General features: G+C 42.6%; 1 protein-coding gene across 2 annotated transcripts in view; it reads right to left on the bottom strand.

Annotated features, from left to right (window-relative positions):
• ALDH3A2 (aldehyde dehydrogenase 3 family member A2) overlaps positions 1-20,894 on the bottom strand; it is a 43,152-nt gene extending 22,258 nt beyond the window's left edge. The window contains exons 1-6 of one of the 2 annotated variants that reach the window (XM_075850451.1): positions 20,780-20,894; positions 14,059-14,226; positions 8,858-9,089; positions 7,194-7,279; positions 5,774-5,982; positions 4,493-4,610 (exon numbers count right to left, since the gene is read on the bottom strand). In XM_075850451.1, the coding sequence (XP_075706566.1) occupies positions 4,493-4,610; positions 5,774-5,982; positions 7,194-7,279; positions 8,858-9,089; positions 14,059-14,214 (801 nt within the window). In that variant the 5' untranslated portion in view covers positions 14,215-14,226; positions 20,780-20,894. The remainder of the gene's footprint in view (positions 1-4,492; positions 4,611-5,773; positions 5,983-7,193; positions 7,280-8,857; positions 9,090-14,058; positions 14,227-20,779) is intronic. The other variant, XM_075850452.1, reaches the window with a different exon arrangement.
• Between the last annotated feature and the right edge of the window lie 1,089 nt (positions 20,895-21,983).

Raw genomic sequence — 21,983 nt, 5'->3', positions numbered from 1 at the left:
AGCTTCTCCAAATGTACATTGGGGCCTAAAACATTTTCAAGCAAAATATGAGTCCTGAAAGCCTCCGGGTGTTCCCTTCCTTTGGGGCCCTGCCGTGTGTCCAAACAACGCATTAGGGCCACAATGTGGGTATTTTTGAAAACAGGAGAAAGAGGGTGATAGATTTTGGGGTGTGTTTCTTCATTTTCATGGTCGCTTTACAAAGAAATCGGTCTTCAAACAAATACTTTTATGAAAAAAGTGAAATTATTATTTTTTTCACCTGCTATGCATTAAATTTAGCAAAGAACTGTGGGGTCAAAATAATTACTATACCCCTAAATAAATACCTTATGGGGTCTAGTTTTCTAAATGGGGTCGTTTATGGGGAGTTTCTATCGTTTTGGCAGCTCAAAGCCTCTCCAAATGTACAGTGGGGCCTAAAACATTTTCAAGCAAAATATGAGTCCTGAAAGCCTCCGGGTGCTCCCTTCATTTTGGGTCCTGCCGTGTGTCCAGGCAGCGCATTAGGGCCACAATGTTGGTATTTTTGAAAACAGGAGAAACAGGGTGATAGACTTTGTGGTGTGTTTCTTCATTCTCATGGTCGCTTTACAAAGAAATTGGTCTTCAAACTGATACTTTTATGAAAAAAGTGAATTTTTTATTTTTTTTTCACCTGCTATGTATTAAATTTAGCAAAAAACTGTGGGGTCAAAATACTTACTATACCCTTAGGTAAATACCTTAAGGGGTCTAGTTTTCTAAATGGGGTCATTTGTGGGGGTTTCCATCACTCTGAGACCTATGAGCCTCTGAAAACCTGGCTTGGTGCCGGAAAACAAAATGTACTTCAAAATGTATAAAATTATTATTCAATTTGTAAGTCCTCTAAATTGCTGAAAATTTATTTTATTTTTTCAAAAGTGCTGCCAAAATGGAGTAAAGAGATAGAAATATATATTTAATTAAAAAAATTGTACAGTATGTGTGTACATATGTGACATATTGCAGTTAAAAATAGGGGAAAATGGTAATTTTTACAAAATTTCTTCAATTTTTCTATTTTTTAATTAATTTCCGCAAATCGTATCAGTCTACTTTTACCACTAAAATAAAGTACAACATGTGACGAAAAAACAATGTCAGAATTACTTGGATATTCAAAACTTTCACAGAGTTATTCTCTGATAAAGTCAGACATACCAGATTTGACAAATCTGGCTTGGTCATTAAGGTACAAACATGCCCGGTCATTAACCCCTTAGTGACCAGCCCATTTTAGGCCTTAATGACCAAGCTATTTTATTCGTTTTTCTATAGTCGCATTCAAAGAGCTATAACGTTTTTATTTTTTCATCTACATAGCTGTATGAGGACTTGTTTTTTGCGGGATTAGTTGTGCTTTTTAATGGCACCATTTTTGGGTACATATAATTTTTATATTAACTTTTATTAACCTTTTTGGGGGGGATTATAAAAAAAACCTGAAATTCCACCATTGTTCTATGCGTTTTTAAATTGACGCCGTTCACTGTGCGACGTAATTAACATGTGACCTTTATTCTATGGGTCGGTACGATTACAGCGATATCACATATGTGGAGGTTTTTTTATGTTTTACGACTTTTGCACAATAAAAACACTTTTGAACTAAAATTATTTGTTTTTGCATCGTCGCTTTCCAAGAGCCGTAATTTTTTTATTTTTCCATCAATGTAGTGATTTTTTGGGCTTGTTTTCTGCGGGACAAGACGTAGTTTTGAATGGTACTGTTTTGGGGTACATGGGACTTATTGATTCATTTTTATTATGACTTTTTTGGGGGGCAATGGAAAAAAATTGCAATTTCGCCATAGTTTTTGGCGTTTTTTTTTTACGGTGTTCACTTTGCGGTTTAAATTACATATTAACTTTATTAATGGAGTCATTACGGTCGTGGCGATACCACATATGTGTACTTTTTTTTTTTTTTTACACTTTTACTAAATAAAACCACTTTTTATGGAAAAAAATGGGTTTTATTTATTTTTTTACTGTACTTTTTATTAATAATCTTTATTTCACTTTGATGACTGATTTCATTAGTCCCACTAGGGGACTTTACTGTGCGATATTCCGATCGCTGCTATAATGCTCTGGTATACTTCGTATACCAGAGCATTATTGCCTGTCAGTGTAAATCTGACAGGCAATCTGTTAGGACGTGCCTCCGGCGCGTCCTAACAGGCATATGTCCAGGGCAGACCTGGGGGCTTTTATCAGTCCCCCGGCTGCCATGACACCCCATCGGAGACCCGCGATTGCATTCGCGGGCCGCCGATGGGTGAGAGAGGGAGCGCACTCCCTCTGTAAACAAAGTTAAATGCCGCGGTCGCTATTGACGGCGGCATTTAACGGGTTAAACGGCCGCGATCGAAGTAAACTTCGATCGCGGGCGTTGGAGCAGGAGCTCAGCTGTCATCAGACAGCAGAGCCCCGGCTCCTGCCTGCACGGGAGACCCGTGCAGGACTTAGACTAGGCTGACGTGAAAAGGCGTCAGCCTAGCCTAAAGCCCAGTAGTGAATCACGTTAAAACACGTATTAGTGGTCACTAAGGGGTTAAGGGGTTAAACTTTTTTTTTTTTTGCTAGTCCCCCTTCAAGCTGGGACTTGAACCAGCAATTGTTGGATCGCTTGCATGATATACTGCAATACTAATGTATTGCAGTATATAAAAGATGCTTCATTGGAGTGTAAAGATGGCAGATCTGAGGGTCTCCATTAGGCCCTAGGCTGCCATGACAACAATAGGCACCCCACGATAGCGTTGCACCGTGACATCTAAGGGGTTAAATGTAGATAATGCGTGAAAGGGTTAAAGGGATTCTGCATGTATCAGATATAATAGCACAATAGGTGACTTAGGGGTCATTCACATCTGCGTCGGATGCTCCGTTACAGGACTCAGTAGCAGACAGTGTCGTTTTTGCTAGACAAATTAGCGCAGCATGCGGTGCTATTATGTCTGTCAGTACAACGGAGAACATGACAGAACCTATTAAAGGCAATGGGTTACATCAGACGCCATTGGTGCCAGTCATGCCACGCTTCTAGCGCTTACGTTTTTTTTTTTTCGTTCTGCTCCTACGACTGAGCATAACAATTGAAAACCATTACACTAACATTATAGTGGAAAACGTTATCTGCAGCTAGATTTACACCCTGCACAGGATTTGCAACAAAGTTATCTGGGACAAAAGTTTTAATGGCAGCTTAAAGGGGTTATCCGGGGCTTAAAAATATTAATGCAATGCAGTTTTGGAAATTTTTATGTAAAATAAGTCACTTACTAATATATTTGAATTAAAAATTCGGTACAAAATGGTGCCGTTCAAACCATGTGAACTGTTCCTGGAAGTCCTGAAGCTTTTCTAACATTGATGACGAGCCGACACGGCCCAAACGTGACTGAGGGCTTGCTTCCTATGCTGTTCGTGTCAGCATGTTCTCAATGGCATGAACGCAAGGGGCAGTCACATTGCCTATTGCTGGAGTCCCCGAGCAGAGCTAGCGCTTTGCTCTGGACTCCAGCACTGCTCCCGCCATTTGGTCAGTGACTTCAGAGGTTTCTTATAGCTGGAGTTCCCGAGCAGAGCATCAGCTGATACTCTGCTTGGGGACTCTAGCATTGCTGCCGACATTACTGTCCATATATGGACAGTGATGTCGGCAGAAGTACGGGAGTCCCCAGGCAGAGCATCAGCTGATGATCTGCTCGGGGACTCCACTACTGCTGCAGACGTTACTGTCCATATATAGACAGTGACTTCAGGGGTTTCCTATCGCTGGAGTTCCCGAGCAGAGCATCAGCTGATGCTCGGCCTGTGGACTCCAGCGCTGCTGCCAACGTCACTGTCCATATACGGACAGTGATGTCGCAGAAGTACCGGAGTCCCCAGGCAGATGCCGACATTACTGCCCATATATGGACAGTGACATTGGCAGCAGTGCTGGAGTCCCCGGGCAGAGAATCAGCTGATGCTCTGCTGGAGAACTCCAGCTATAGGAAATCCCTGAAGTCACTGACCAAATGTCGGGAGCAGTGCTGGAGTCCCGAGCAAAGCACTAGCTGATGCTCTGCTCGGGGACTCCAGCAATAGGCAACTTGACTGCCCCTTGCGGTCACGCCATAACAAGTCGACACGAACAGCATAGGAAGCAAGCACTCAGTCACGTGGGGCCGTGTCAATATTAGAAGAGCTCCAGTACTTCCGGGAACAGTTCACCGGGATTGAACGCCACTATTTAGTACCGAATTTTTAATTAAAGTACATTAGTGACATCTTTTTACATAAAAATACGAATGCAAAGCAATTTCTGGTCCCCGGATAACCCCTTTAAGTCACTTATGCTGAGAAGAATACGTTTATGTACGTCAATTAAAAAGATAAAATGGTCCAGAAATCATCCACAGATAAACAAGAAAAATTATAGCAAACAGAAAGAAAAATAAATAGAATTGTGACATACCTTTAGTGTCTCCTTGATTTTTTCTATCAGTTTACCTTGGATGGACTTATCACATAGGACATAGTCAGGAGCGATACAAGTTTGTCCACAGTTTACAAACTTTCCCCAAGTTATACGTCTGTATGATAAATAAAACATTTAATTTAACATAAAAGGGCAATTAATCTGCCAATTCGGGCACTATATTTTAAGTCTACTATAGAAGATACATTTTGCATACACCGGTACTTGTCATAAAGATCACGGATGTCAAAATTGCGATGTGTTGTAAAAGTGTTCGATTATATTCTTGTTTGCGACTCAAGGATTCCACAAGGCTATCCTCAGCTTTTCAGTAATATTTTGGAAATATTTGCAATAAAAAAAATGATAATGAAATTCCTTTAAATCCAGCACATGAAAGTCACAATTTCCAGAACAGGACTTCTGCTTCGTGTATTATGTACACAGGGTTTAAGAGGAGAATAAGAATGGCTTCTCTCTGGGGAGTTCAGTCGTCACAACCAGTAGATCTAACCCCTTTCCGTTAATGATGACATGCACATTGAACGTTAGGGTCAAACCTGCTGTACATCATGGTAATCACGCTTAGTAGCTGTTTAGCACCATGTCCACGGGAACCCAGCAGTGACTGACAGCCAGGCTCCCTTTATAACAATAAGATAGGGTGCCGATGGGTTGCCATGGCAGCTGGGGGCCTAACAATAGTCCCCAGGTATGCCCTTTTAGTACACCTTTTAGGCCCTGCCAGAAGTATTCCAATGTATTAAACAAGCGATCCCTAGTGGGACTAAAAGTTATTAAAGAGCGTAAAAAAAATAAAAAAAAAAAAAGGTTGTGAAAACGAATTCCCATCCCGCAAAAAAACAAGCCTTTACAAAGCTCTGTCAATAGACAAATAAAAAAATAAAATTAAAAAAAACCACATGTCTTTTAGAATATGGGTGACACAAATTTTTTTTGTTTCTTTTTTGTTTAAAGATTGCTTCTTCAAACAGCTGGTCAGCGGGGGTGCTAAGAATTGGAGCCCCACCGATCAAATATCAATGGCCTATCCTGAGGCTAGGACATGAATTCTACATTCCCGTATAACCCCTTTAATTACTACTGCAGAAAAAAAGCAAATATCAATAATTAGGACGAAGTGCACGAGTAGATGTTCTGAAAAAAAACTTCACGTGAAATGCAGATCATGTCTTCTACCAGGCCATAAACACCGAAGAATCCTGATAAGCAAGGTCACCTATAAACCTTGACTTCTATTCCCTCAGTAATGCTCACCTGCTGGCAATATCAATATCACAGTCCTTATCAATGTAACATGGACTCTTCCCCCCCAGTTCAAGGGTGACTGGCGTCAGGAATTTAGCTGCTGCGGTCATGATTATTTTGCCAACATTTGTATTCCCAGTATAGAAAATGTGGTCAAATCTTTCATTGAGCAACTGCGTTGTCTCTGCTACTCCTCCATTCACCACTGGATACAGTTCCTACAAAAGGCAGGAAAAAAATATATAGAACTGCTTAAATCTGCATTAGCTTTAATGGTTGAAGTACACATAGATTTTGCATATAAATGATGTTTGAAACAATAAGGCTAAATTCACACAGCATTTTTAATGCATTTTTTTTTTAGTGTGGCCAGATGTTACGTTAAAGTCTATAGTGACCTATAAAATGCACTACATACAACTGAGGCAATTTTACAGTCAGTTGCTTTTTTTCCCCAAAAGCAGCATGGTGGGTATGGTGTTTTTTCCCATAAGTTTCTCTATAGGAGATATATAAAAAAAAAAAACCAAAAAAAAAACAAGGACTCTAAATGAAACTACCAAGAATGCCACTAAAAAAACAAAAACATAAAAATGCATATTACGCTGGAGTTTTCAGAATCTATTTTTGATGCAGCTTAAATTCCCAGAGAAGCTTGGTGTGAAGGAGGTCTAAAGAGAACCCAATCACAGGGACAACATTGTGTTTTATCAGAAAAATTGCTATCTCCCAAAAAAACAAGTAAAAATAACAAATGGAAAAAAAATGCATTATAGGGTGCACAAAGAATACGTAATTGACTCGACTCGCCACAGGAGTCGGGGCTGAACTTCCCCTCCAGATTCTCCTGTCATGCCCAGCGGTGCTCCAATAAACCGCGGCGGCATGCAGTGTAAAGCTGTGCTGATAGCGAGATCTTGCGATTTCACTATATGCCGCCATGGTTTATGTGAGCACGACAGTAGCACCTGAATGGTAGGTTCAGGCCCGACTCATGCGGAGTCGGGTCATTCATATATTCTGCGCACACCCTATGCATTATTTTTTTGGAGTGCGTTTTTGTTCTTTTTAATATGGAGGATTCAAGTAGATTGCGATCTTGAGGATTGCTGCTGGAGAAAAGTTTTGATGTTTGTCCATGCAGACATTCATGAGAGCAGTTTTTGTAACTAGTGAGCAATGTTCATATTGCTTTCATGCAGAACTGTAATCCACTCAACGGCAGCAGTCCTTGAGATCAGCACTTGGACATGATGAAACTACACAACTCATATCGCTTCATATACAAAATTGTAAAACATCTGAGGAAAAAAAAAAAAAAAAAAAAGAAGGAGCACCAACATTTACACTCTTGTTTGGTCAAAACCAGAAAGACACACATACTGCACATATTTTGCTTGATAACTAATCTGCGTATATGATGAAGTACCTTGTCCAAGTACCGTGGGATAATTTTCTCCAAAACCTTAGCAGTATGCTCGCTCACCTCCGAAGGTTTGATCACCACTGCATTACCTTTACAAAAATAAGAAAGTGCAATCTGAAAGACTAAATCTTTAAAATAAAAAACTGCACAAATATGGCAACATTCTTTCTTGATGGGCAAGAGTGAGCTGGGAATCATCGGTGTACGGGGAGATGTTGGTTGGAAGTGCTTAATTCTGGGCAAGACTCTTCATGTGGGAACTCTCCTTGTGATCACCCTAACTGTCAGGAGCATCTCTCCCTAAAACCTAAAAAATCATCAGTTAATACAGGTCCACGAGTTGTCCTCTCTGTACAACCAATTTTTACCTACTTTCTTACCTATATTCATTTCTAGGAAAGCTGTGTGACAACAAATATATAGCAACCATTACATTACTCACGTAGATATCACCTCTTCTACAGTAAGCAATGGCAAACCTGCCTAGTGACGTAAGGATAGGAGAGCAGAGGATTTAGCACTTCAGATTTGTCATTCAGAAGTCAGTGACAAACGTTGTGGGAGCTAAAACGGTAGTGATATTGGTTGTCACCATCCTTCCCAGAAACAGGAGAAATGTCTTAAAGGAACACCAAAAACAAAGAAAATCCCAGCAATGAATCTATTAATACTCTCTTCTCCCACCATCCTATTGGGTCTCATAACAATCAACTGAAAAATTTCTAAAGAATTCTTCTATATGTGTCGCAGATGATCAGTAATCCCCCTCCCCCTTTTCACAATCCTGTGCCTGGCTGTAAGGTAACTAGCTGCAGAAGGAGCCCTCCCTCAATACAGTGTCTGCAATAAGGCTTCGTTCACATCTGCGTCAGGGCTACGTTCAGGGGTTCTGTCTGAGCTTTTCATCACCCATGAACGGAACCCTGACTGAAACAAACGTAAACCATAGCTTTCCGTTTGCATCACCATTTATTTCAATGGTGACGGATCTGGTGCAAACAGTTTCCGTCTGTCACTGTTTAAGGGTTCCTTCGTTTTGACGAAGTGAATAGCGCAGTCGAGGACGGTACTGATTCCATCAAGACGGCAGAACCCTTAAACAACGGTGACAAACAAAAAAAACATCTGCAACGGATCCATCACCAGTGAAATCAATGGTGATGCAAACGGAAACCTACGTTTTCCATTTGTTTCAGTCAGGGTTCCGTTCATGGGTTCCCCTGATGGAAAGTTCTGACGGAACCCACGAACGGAGTCCCGACACAGATGTGAACGAAGCATTTAAGACAAATAACGTAACTCTGCAGTGAAAAATGGAGATCATTTTAGACAAACGATATGACAATTTTCTGCCAACTGACAGTGACATAAATGAGGATGACAGACGCCAACCTCAGACAGATTTCCGTGGAAAAGTCGATTGGCTGTGTTGGATTTTTTTGGTCATCGTCGGTGAAGTCTTGTAAAGTTGTTCATGCCAAATGACAGATCTGCATCCCATCAATAGAAGTCCAGACCAGGCCTCTGATCAAGGCATAGATCAATCGGAAAACGTCCATCTGAAGTCACTAATGCATGGCCAGCTTTACTACGTTTTTAGGATATTTCAGACAATCCTTATTTTCATGGTAAATAAGGAGTAACAGGGACCAGATTACAATATTTACCTGCTGCAATGGCTCCTAAAACAGGCTGCAGAACAACGACAAGAGGATAGTTCCAAGCTCCAATGACGAGAACGACACCAAGAGGTTCATAGTTGATGAACACTTCATCTTGCATGGTCATCAGGTTTTTTTTCACATGTTGCGGTGCAGCCCAGTCATGAAGATTGTCAATGATCAGCTCAATTTCAGCCAAGAGCCCCATCATCTCATAACTATAGGCAGTACATTCACTCTAGACATTAACAGAAGACAAAAAACACAAACAATAAAAATGTTGCTAGGCCTGCCAAGTGTTTGGTTACTAGGACTAAGACATTATGGCACTGTACAATTACAATTTTAGTTATGTGAACGGATACTAGAAAGTTACAAACCTTAATGACAAAGCCATTTTTTACGTTTTTCCATCGTCTCATTCCAAGAGCTATAACTTTTTTATTTTTGCGTCGACATAGCTGTATAAGGTCTTGTTTTTTGCGGGACAAGTTGTATTTTTTTTTTTTTTTTAATAGCACCATTTTGAGGTACATATTATTTATTGATTAACTTTTTTTTGGGGGGGGGGGGGAATAGAAAAAAACCTGAAATTTTGCAACTCTTTCGCATCCTAAATCTACGCTGTTTACCGTGTGGTATAAATAACACAACACTTTTATTCAGCGGGTTGTTACGATTACAACGATACCAAATTTGTATCGTTTTTGTATGTTTTACCACTTTTACACAGTAAAAACGCTTTTTTTTCAAAATTATTTGTTTTTGTGTCTCCATATTTGAAGAGCCGTAACGTTTTTATTGTTCCGCCGATGCAGTTGTATGAGGGACGACTTGTAGTTTTTATTGGTACCAGTTTGGAGTAGATGCAACTTTTTGATCACTTTTTTACAGTCAGGATTCACAGAAAACAGCAATTTTTCCATAGTTTATTTAATTTTTTGCGGCGTTCACCGTGCGGGTTAAGTAATGTAATAGCTTTATAGTCGGGGTCGTTACGGGCGCGGCGATACCAAATATGCGTAACTTTTTTACTTTATTTTGTTTTTTTTAATAGTCAAGCATTTTGTAAGGGGAAAAGTGGGTTTAATTTTTTTTTTAAATTAACTTTATTAAACTTTTTTTTTACTTTTTTACTAGTCCCACTAGGGGACTTTAATATGCGATTCTCCGATCACTATTATAATAGACTGCAATACTTTTGTATTGCAGTGTATTACTGCCTGTCCGTTTAAAACGGACAGGCATCTGCTAGGTCATGCCTCCGGCATGATCTAGCAGGCATGCATTACAGGCAGACCTGGGGGCCTTTATTAGGCCCCCGGCTGCCATCGGAGACACAGACACTCCGTGATCTTATCGCCGGGTGTCAGTGGGATGAGAGAGAGGGAGCTCCCTCTCTCCAAAGCCACTCAGATGCGGTGCACGCTATTCAGCACCGCATCTGAGGGGTTAAACGGGTGGGATCGATACTTATATCAATCTCACCCGGCAGAGCAGGGACGCCCCCAGCCCTCAGCTACCTCTGGCAGCTGAGAGCAGGGAGATTTGACAGCTCCCTGCTCTGTTTACTTATTCCGATGCAGTGACGTAAAAAGTCTATGGCATCGGAATAAGGCCCGTTAGTGACCGCCCCATAGTGTTTCTACGTCGGTCACTAACGGGTTAAATCTAAAAGGCTCTATTAAAAATAAGAAAAAAAGGCAAGGGCTTACACTATTTTTACATTACCATTTAAAAATACTAGTGTTTATGCGGATCTGTCATACTATGCGGTCCTATTGCAGGGTTAAATAGTATATAGACTGATCCGCTGCATTAATAGCCAAAATGGCCTAAACATTTTTGTTCGGGAGGACCCCTCACCATTGATTGAAGGCTGCCATGTATACAGTCAGCTAGAAGGTAGTCCTACAATATTTTTTGTGATGTTTGGGCTAATAGTGCAGCAGACGCGTCTCCATACTATACTGCCCTATACCCCTTGACATAGAATGACGACACTGTACGTCATGGTGTGGAGAAGGGGGGGGGGGGAGAATTATGGATGGGGCTCATGCCTTATGCTGCTGGTGTCAGCTGTGTATTACAGCGGACACCTCGCACTAATGGCCAGGATCAGAGATAACTCTGTTCCTGGCCATTTAACCAGATAGATGCCTCGGTCAATAGTGACCATGGCATATGAGCTGTTAGGAGGAGGCAGGCGGCCCCCTCCAACACCCCATCGACCCTTGTGACGCGATCGCAATGCGCCGATGGTGGTCACGGCCCCCTGAAGAAACCCAGGTCTGCCATCTTTCTGCTCCTATTAAGCCCTGCAATCTATGGATTTAGTATGGGATTACATCAAAATTCCTGTAGTTGTAAAGTGTAGGTTTCGCAATACTTTTCTCATTATAGTGTAAATTAGCTAGAATAAGCAGCATAGGGAGTAAAAGCTGTGCCCACTAGTGACAACCAGCTGTGGTTAGTGTGGTTGCCATGATCACCCTCTTCCCCCTAGATAACAAGGTCATGTTATCTATTCCCTTCTCCCCAGATTATCCCCCTGACAGATCAACAGTGTGCTTGTTTCAAAGTGTACTCTGTTATCTCTAGATTTATATGTACAGATAACTGAGCATTAGAGCAAACACAATTTAAATCCCTTAGAATGACTCAGCTGCTAAATTGAGTGTATATATATATATATATATATATATATATATGAGTATTTTAGGTGCTATGCAAATTTGTTCTTAATGCCCAAGTGGGCGTGTTTTTACTTTTTACCAAGTGGGCGTTGTACAGAGAAGTGTATGACGCTGACCAATCAGCGTCATACACTCCTCTCCATTCATGTTCAGCTCAAGAGATCACGCTGTGCTGACACTTACTCCCACAGTAACTTTACCGGGGTGCCGGGAGAATGAAAAGACATCGCCTCCTGGCTGGAGGACAGAGCCTCTAAATAAAAATACAAGATTTACCACTATCATACATTAAAGGCTATGTAAACATAAAGAGGTAAAGAGACTCTGTCACCACATTATAAGTGGCCTATCACCTACATAAGGAGATGGGCGCTATATGTAGGTGACAGTGATGCTTTTTATTTCGAAAAACGATCTATTTTAAACCACTTTATGAGCGATTTTTAGCTTAATGCCCAAGTGGGCGTGTTTTTACTTTAGACCAAGTTGTAGAGTGTATGACGCTGACCAATCAGCGTCATGCACTCCTTTCCATTCATTTACACTGCACTAGCAATATAGTTATATCGCTATGTGCAGCCACATACACAAACACTAACATTACTGCAATGTCCTGATAATGAATATACATTACCTCCAACCAGGACGTGATATTTATTCAGAATCCTGACACTTCTGAATGTTATCTGTGAGATTCCAGCAAGAGAATTCTCGCGAGATTCTCGCGAGATTACGTTTGCCTTGGTGGAATCTCACAGAAAAGATTCAGAAGTGTCAGGATTCTGAATAAACATCACGTCCTGGCTGGTAGTGATGTATATTCATTATCAGGACACTACAGTAATGTTAGTGTTTGTGTATGTAGCTGCACATAACGATATAACTATATCGCTAGTGCAGTGTAAATGAATGTAGAGAAGTGCATGACGCTGATTGGTCACTGATTGGTCAGCGTCATACACTCCTCTGTACAACGCCCACTTGGTCTAAAGTAAAAACACGCCCACTTGGGCATTAAGAAACTCATTAGCATAAAGCTAAAAATCGCTCATAAAGTGGTTTAAAATAGATCGTTTTTTTAAATAAAAAGTATTACTGTCACCTACATTATAGCGACAATCTCCTTATGTAGCAGACAGGGCACTTATAATGTGGTGACAGTCTCTTTAAAGTTGCAATATCCCTTCTCCTAGAATATGTCAAAATATTATATGTACAAATATGACATTAGCTGCAGGCCAGAATTAGAAATGTGCGATGTAAAAGAAATTCTAAACATGAAAACTAATAATACTTTATTATAGTAAAATTGACAGACTGTTCAGAAAATGTTCCTTCTATCACTGGTCTCCAATACGTGTACATGTAATTTAAAGACCATACAAAATGCACATGGGGTCAGCCCCCTCTAACGCTTTAAAAGCTGCAGTCACTATTGACTGCGTCGTATTAAGTGTTGAACGAGCAGGATCGCGCTCGAGCACGATCCAGTTTGTTACAGTGAAGTGTCGGCTTTATCATACTGCCGACACCCGTATTGTATGGAGAAAGCTCAGTCCGTGAGCCTGCTCCATACTTCCCCTACCCAGCGATTAGATAGATAGATTGATAGATAGATAGAGGGCAGAAGACCTATATTTAGCCCTGACATCCATCCTTCAATAGGATTGCGCGTTTAGTTGCCATCACTATCCTAGTGGCAGTCATAGGGATGGATGCAGACATGAAACTTAGGGTATATTCACACAGCGTTTTTTGTCATGCAGTTAAATCTGCCTCCAAATTTCCTTGAGGATTTTGAAATGCGAGCGTTTGGCACTTTTTTAAATTTATTTTTTACACATTTAAGGGGTTTGTGTTTTTACACTTTTTTTTGCATTTGCTTAATTTAAAACGCTTTAAAAACCTTTCAAAACGGACGGCACTTTTTTTATGCCTTGCATTTATTTCAATGGAGATCTAGAGACGGAAACCACTCCAAGATTGGCAGGACATGTCAATTTTTTATTTCCCCGTGAGCGGTCAAAAACAGCCCAGGTAAAAAAAAATATCAATGAAGGTAGATTTGGGGTTGATTCTGAGGCATTTTCTGCGCCAACAAAAATGTAATGTGAACTCTGTCTTGGACTACCACTTCCACCATATTGCCACTGGAGAGGATTAGTAGTCTAAGACTGTGCTGGCACCTGTAATTGAGCATCACCATAGGCTAAGTAAAAGGAGTGGACGAGCACAGTTGGTTACATCACTCACCAGCATCTGCCCACCCAGTTGTTTCAGAAGCAGCAGATGCAAAGTGGAGTTGCGGCGCTCCACCAACATGTAACTCATCCGATTGGGGTCCACAATGACGGTCTAATCATGGGACTCTACAGTTGCTTTTAGTTGAGCATTAGCCGTGTATTGCAGTTACCACAACTGACAAACAGTTTATACAAATGACAATTATTGACTGGTGGAATGTATATAGTAGAATTTTACACCTAAAAAACACACCAATTACTAAAGTACCTTATGCAAGTCTGCATTTAAGGCTTTCTTGATCTCCGCGTCATTCTCAATGATCATTCTCTTCAACGCCTGTAGCTGTTGTATCCGGAAATCCAATGAACGTGTCCTCCCAGTGGCAAATGCCTGCCTTGCCGTGTTCACAACTTTTTTCATCATTTTGCGTTGAGACTGGGAAACAAAATATGAAGTTAAAATCAATGTTGGCAATAAATAAATAAATAAACCTTTGGGCTGATCAAATAAGGTCACAAACCAACATAAGCCCCTGTTCATACGGAAGAATTTTCAAGCAGAAAAAAATCTTTTTGACCTGCATGCACTTTCTTACCGCAGCTGTCGCTGCATTTTTCGCCGGCGGCCATTGGGTGCCACGGGCAAAAAACGAAGCGGAAAACACTTTCTCTGCCTCCCATTGATTTCAATGGGAGGTCAGAGGCGGAGCTGTGGCAAGAAAGAACATAGCGCTTTTTTCTCCGCGAGCGGCTAATAGCCGCCGCAGAATAAAAAACACTTCCTCTTCCCATGAATATCAATGGGAGGCGGGTTCGGGCTTTTTTTGCCACTGATTCCGACGCGGTTTCCGCGTCAAAATCAGCTCCAAAAAACTCCACGTGAACTGGCCCTAAAGCAGGTTAGTAGAGACAGACTGTGGTAAAGGGGTTCTTTAAAGTGTACCTACATTTTGAGATGACTTTTCAGAATAGGCTGTCATATCTGTGTACATGAAGAACAATAATATTTCTGCCCATTATAGGACTTCTATTCTGAAGTTTAGCTCGAACTCTCAGTTGCTGAGGTGTTGTTGAGCTAGTGGGTGGAGCCAAACGGCTATCTATCTAAGAGATATATATATATATATATATATATATACATACACACATACATACATACATACATACATAAACATCAGCATCATTGAACAGATTATACAGCAGTTATGAGCAGCGTAGCGGAGAATCCAGCACTGAGTTGCATATAGCTCTTACCTGAAGTTACATCATGTCTGTGTCTCTCACTCTGCTTCCTCCTCCCCTCTCTATAGACTTTTATGGGAAGCATGTCTGTGTCTGCCTGCTCCCCCTCCTCGCTCTATAGATTTCTATGGGCAGCGTGTCTGTGTCTCTCTCCCTACTCTTTTCAAAGACTTGTATTGGCAGCAAGTGTCTCTCGCACTCTGCTCCCCGCTCTATACACTCTCCATATGTATGTATTGTATTGGCAGGTAGTGAAGAGACACCCCCCCACTTCCTGCAGTCCATCTCCTCTGCTCTCTAACTAGGGACAGATTTAGTTAACAGGGACAGCAGAGCACAGGAAGGGAGAAACCTAGTGGAAGTAACTTCACACAGAATTTGCATGGATAAAACAACTAAATTTTAACAGTAAAGCTTCGTTCACATCTGCGTTGGGGCTCCGTTCATGGGTTTCGTCGGACCTTTCAGTCAGGGGAACCAATGAACGGAATCCAAACAAACAAATGGATCTGGTGCAAATGGTTTCCGTTTGTCACCGTTGTGTAAGGGTTCCGTTGTCTTGCTTTGTAATGACTCAAAATGGCTGCAGCCACGGATCTGGGTGTAAAGTAGCATTATCATTACCCTTCACTGGAAATAAGGGGCCTAGCCCAAACCCTGAAAACCACCCAAAACCATTATCCCTCTACCAAATTTTTCAGTAGGCACTATGCATTCTGGTAGGTAGCATTTTTTTTATACTCCAGTGAACTCCACTCCAGTGAACTCCACTCCAGTGAACTCCACTCCAGTTAACTCCACTCCAGTGAACTCCACTCCAGTGAACTCCACTCCAGTGAACTCCACTCCAGTGAACTCCACTCCAGTGAACTCCACTCCAGTGAACTCCACTCCAGTGAACTCCACTCCAGTGAACTCCACTCCAGTGAACTCCACTCCAGTGAACTCCACTCCAGTGAACTCCACTCCAGTGAACTCCACTCCAGTGAACTCAGCCTTAGGGTACGAACACACTGGACGGATATGCTGCGTACACAGCCTATCCACCATGAAACCCGCAGGAAACCCGTCCAAAATAAAGTGCACCATATTTTGGTGGAGTTTTTTTTGGTGGCATGTCCACTGCAGAAATACTGCAGGAATAATGATACTAATAAAAATAAAAGTTTATATTTACCCCAACCTTAGGCCCATGCACACGACCGTAAAAACTCCCGTAATTACGGGCCCATAGACTTCTATTGGCCACGGGTACCTCCCCGTATGCTTACGGAAAGGTGCCCGTGCCGTTGAAAAAGATAGAACATGTCCTATTTCAGGCCGTAATTACGGCACGGTCAGTCCATAGAAGTCTATGGGGCTCCCGTAATGACGGGTGGCTACGTGTGTGCACCCGTAATTACGGGAGCGTTGCTAGGCGGTCAGTAAATAGTCACTGTCCAGGGTGCTGAAAGAGTCAAACGATCGGCGTAACCGTTTCAGCACCCTGGACAGTGGCTACCAATCACAATATAGATAAAGCTGTAACAAAAAAACAAAAAAAAAGACGTTCATACTTACCCAGAACTCCCTGCTTCTTCCTCGAGTCCGGCCTCCTGGGAGGACGTTACAGCCCATGTGACCGCTGCAGCCAATCACAGGCCAACCACTGGCTGCAGCGGTCACATGGACTGCCGCATCATCCAGGGAGGTCGGACTGGATGTCGAGAGGGACGCGTCACCAAGACAACGGCCGGGCAAGTATGAATTTCTTTTACTACGGAAATGGCTGTCGCTCGTCCAACACGATGCAGGACCTGGGTCAGGAAGTGACGTCACAGCGTGATCTCTCGAGAACACGCTGTGTGTCTGTGCACTGCCAGAAGCTGGGCCTTGACGAAGAGAAGTGGATGATGCTGATTCGTCAGCATCATACGCTTCTAGTCACAACGCCCAGCTAGTAAAACAAGTAAAAACGCCCAGATGTACATACACAATACACGCCCAGATGTACACACATAATAAACGCCCCAATGTACGCACACAATACACGCCCCGATGTACGCACATAATACACGCCCCGATGTACTTTTACTTTAAACACGCCCACTTGGACTTTTGCCAGCCTCATTTGCATAAATATAAAAATGGTCATAACTTGGCCAAAAATGCTCGTTTTAAAAAATAAATAAAAACGTTACTGTAATCTACATTGCAGCGCCGATCTGCTGCAATAGCAGATAGGGGTTGCAAAATCTGGTGACAGAGCCTCTTTAAGCGATAAGCGGACAAATCTCTCAGAAATTGACCTGCGGCGAGTTTTTAACCTGCAGCATGTCAATTGTATTTGTGTAATCGCTTCTTTTTTTGTTGCGGGTCTTCCCTATTGAATTCAATGCCGAGGTAAAACCCGCAACAAATATCAGATGTTGTGATTTTTTTTGCGTCGGAAAAGCAGTGATTCCGCCGCAACCCGGAACAAAAATCAAAATCTTATACTTACCCAGAATTCTGTGCTTCTTCGTCCAGGCCAGCCTCCTGGGATTACGTTTCATCCCATTTGATCGCTGCAGACAACCACAGGCTGTGGCGGTCACACGGGATGAAACATCATCCCAAGGCTGCAGAATGTTAGAGGGACGCATGGTAAGTATAGCAGGATATCCACAGCGGACAATCCAAGCGAAAAATAGCACCACAAATTGGTGCGGGTTTTCGGCCGGAGGCTGCCAGGGCGGATACGCTGCGTACCTTTGCTCAGAGTGTCTGCCCTGTGTGAACATAATGCCCTATTACACCTCCCGATTTAGCGAGCGCCAATCAACGGGACAGTTCATTGATCGGCGCTCGTTTGCTCCTGTCACACGGAGCTACGGATGGGGACGAGCGGTCGTTACTCCGATCGCTCGTCCCCATACATTGGCATGTCGGCAGCGCGTCTCCCTGTTTACACAGCGAGATGTGCTGCCGACAACGATATTTTATTTTTTAAAACGATACAATCAGCAGATGAGCGAGCGTTTGCCCGATAATTGCCCAGTGTAAATTCCCATTTACTCTTAAACTACTAGCAATATTTATCTACAGAGATTGCCTGGCTGAGTGATCTCTTTTCTGCACCTCTTTGCAATGGGTGTGGCTGAAACACCTAAACTCTTAGTTTTAGCCATTATGGGTACGTTCGCACAGGGCAAATACACTGAAAAATGTACACAGCCTATCCGGCCGAAAAACCGCACCAAAAAGCCCATACTTACTTGTTTGGCTGCAGCAATCACATGGGATGAAACGTCATCCCGAGGCCGGACGCAGGAGCAGAGAAATCTGGATAAGTATGAGATTTTTGTGAACGGGCTGGGTTCAGAGAGAAGTCTTATCCCGGCCATTTAAAGCGTGTGTGTGCTTTCATGAAACATTTTGCATGTCAGAAGTTTTGATCGGTGGGGGTCCAAGCACTGAGACCCCCACTGATCGATAAAACGAAGCAGCACAAGTGGTCAGGTGAGCGATGATCGGATCTGCTCGGGTTTCCTGGAGCGAGATCTGTATGGACTCACTAGAAAGTCGGATAGGTGACTACTGCTTTTTTGGTTTATTTTATTTCATTTCCAGTCCCCAATAAAACAAAAATGTCACATCCCGGATAATCTCATTGACATATACTTTGACGTATTCTTACGTCATAGCCGGGTAAGGGGAGTATGGAGCAGACTCACGGGCTGAGACCACTCTATACAATGCGGGGGTTAGCTGTAGGTTACAGCCGAGATTTCGCTGTAACGAGCGGAATCGCGCACAAGCCCAATCCCGCTTGTTTGACCCCTTAGATGCCGCCCTCCCTCTGAGAGCCCATAGGCCCCTTGTGCGACGTGATCGCGGGGTGCCAATGGTTGGCATGGCAGACTGGGGACCTAATGAAGGCCCACAGATCTGCCGTCTTTGTAATCCTATATAGCCCTGTATGTCAGAAACACGATAAACTGCAATACATTAGTATTGCAATATATAGTGCTCGCGATCCAACGATTGCTGGTTCAAGTCCACTAGGGGAACTAGTGTAAGAAAAAAAAGTTACATCTTTTTTTTCATGTACAAAAAAAAAAATTGTTAAAAAAAATATAAGCTTTTCAATATAAAGCATTGTAAAAATATATATATTTATTTGGTATTGCCGCATTCACAAAATTCTGATCTATTACTATATAACATTTAAAACGCACAGTAAACGCTGTAAAAAAGTAAGAATCGCTGTTTTTTGGTCACATCTCCCAAAAAAATGGCATAAAAAGTGGTCAAAAACTTCCATGTACCCCAAAATGGTACCATTACCGCTCAATCGACGGGAAAATAAAAAATAAAAAGTTACGGCTCCTAGGATTTGGCGACACAAAATAAATTTTTTTACTTCGTTTTTAGTTTTAAAAGTAGTAAAATATATATATATATATATATATTTATTTTTATTTTTTTTTAAAAACAAACAAATTTGGTATCACTAATTGTATTGACCCGCACAATAAAGTTAACGTTGCGCAGTGGACGCAGTAAAAACTAATTGCAATGAACAGTGGAGGAATCGCTGATTTTGTCATTTCCAACCCCACAAACCCCCCCCCCCCCCATTTCCTAGTATTTTACATGGTACAATAAATGGCGCCATCAAAAACTACAACTCGACTCGCAGAAATCAAGCCCTTATACGGCAATATCATAGAAGAAAATGTAAAAAAACGATGGTTTTTGGAAAGCGAAAACCCCAAAAAAAAATGCTTGCAGCGGGAAAGGGTTAGAACTTTAATGTTTAATTTTATCTGCACTCAGACCTGGATTTCCAGGACAAACAAAGATAGAAAACGTTATGGGAGTGCACACTGTGCCCGCTCTTCATACATCGCCAACTACACATACGATAATACACAGCGAGCAGATAACCGCCATTATTATACAGGAGCCGTTTATAAAAGGAGTCGAACAGTGGAAAAATATAGGGATCAGAGTGGGAAGTTTGGCTTTACCGACTCCACAGCGCCGCTTCTTTCCATGGCAATGACTGCGGAATCTGGGGGATCCCCGCGCCCCCTTTACAATCGGCGCATGGTCTGTAGATCTGCTTTATGATCTACCTTTAGAAGCTTTGGTCTTACCATGCAGCTAGGATGTGCCATATAACTCATCGGATGCAACCATTGCCCAATCATTCTGCCAGGGTCACAAGGCCGGGTGCGCCCAAGTCGGTTCTTACTGTACTTTATTATAATATAGGCATTAGGTTCAACGTCCACTTCAGACTAAATACGATTTGGAGAAGTTTCCTCCACACATATTGGACACTTGGCGGATTCTGACAAACTCCAATGTGCAAACATAGATCACACATGCGGGTTTTGTCTGACTCTTCTTCTCCCTGGAGATAAGTGGCACTAGAAGTGTCTGAAAACCGCTTATCTCCCACCACCACGGCATTAACATTCCAATTATTGAGACTCTACCAGCCAATGTACCGTGAAAGCCATGACACAGAACTGGTAGAGCCAGTCCAACCATTGCGCAGATACACGGCTCCAGGTGTTCTTCTATACATGCCACCCTGTATGGGCATATTTAATAACACCTGCTCAGGGCACACCTGCCAGCAGCAATGCCACCTGGCTGATGGTAGAACACCTTCAGTTTACTTTGGTCCAGGGCCGCTGGTTACCAAGGGGCGTTTAGAAGCAGAAAAGCCGCCGCTAGCGTTTACCAACATGACACCCGCGTTATACACTCACCTGCGGATAGCGTGAGGAGAAACTCGGAGGATATACGGGAACACCGGAACACTGACACGGACTGAAGGCTAGGAACGTTCAACTCAGCCCCGCCCACACTGTGGTCACATGACCCCGCGCTGGAGGGGCGGCACCGTGGCGCAATACTATAGGTGAAAGTTGAATAGGGAAGTCTGTCGCTTAGCACATGCGACGCTTGTCGTTTCAATGCCAGCCTATGTGGTGGGCTGCTAAATTACACTAGCGGGTATCTCCTACCTGTTTAACCCTCTTAGGCTGGGTTGACTCAGTGCGTTTTTGTTGCGTTTTAAGCATGCAGTTTTGGTTAATGAACTCCCATTGAGAGACATGGGAGTTCATCTACTAAAACAAAAAAATACGTGCTAGAAACATCGTGTGAACCCAGCCTTAGGCCAGATTCATGCAAACGTGGGGAAACACGGATGTAACAAACGTGACCTTTTTCACATCCGAGGTGTGTAGGTTCCGTTTTCGCAGATCCCCATAGACTTGAGTCTATGGAGGGATCCGTGAAAACAGATCAAAATAGGACACGTTCTATTTTTCAACGGACCCTTCACACGGTCCGTTGAAACAACGGCCGTGTGAAATACATGCATCCGTGTGACGGCCATTGTTTTAACGGCTGTCACGTGGGCGTACTCTACATCCGTCTGAATTCAGCCTTAGGGCTAATTCAGACGAACGTGGCGTTTTTGTGCACACAAAACACGTAGCGTTTTGCCTGCGCAAAAGCCAATTGACAGCTCCGTGTGTCAGCAGCGTATGATGCGCAGCTGCGTGCTTTTCGCGCAGCCGCCATCATTATGACACGCCATTTGGATGTTTGTAAACAGAAAAGCACGTGGTGCTTTTCTGTTTTCATTCATCCTTTTGACTGCTGTTGCGTGAAACAGGCAGTTCGCACGGAAGTGCTTCCGTGCGGCATGCGTGGTTTTCACGCACCCATTGACTTCAATGGGTGCGTGATGCGTGAAAAACGCAGAGATATTGAACATGTCGCGCTTTTTATGCAGCGGACAAACGCTACGCAAAAAGCACGGACTGTCTGTACTGCCCCATAGACTTCTATTGGTCCATGCATGCCGCGTGAAAAGCACGCGGCCTGCACGGACGCAATTCACGTTTGTGTGAATCCGCCCTTACACTACACACATTTTCTGCATTTCTAACTGCAACATTT

The sequence above is a fragment of the Rhinoderma darwinii genome, chromosome 2 (assembly GCF_050947455.1).
Source record: "Rhinoderma darwinii isolate aRhiDar2 chromosome 2, aRhiDar2.hap1, whole genome shotgun sequence".
Classification (NCBI taxonomy): Eukaryota; Metazoa; Chordata; class Amphibia; order Anura; family Rhinodermatidae; genus Rhinoderma; species Rhinoderma darwinii.
Note: the sequence above shows the minus strand (reverse complement) of the source record. Positions and strands in the feature narration are given on the sequence as shown.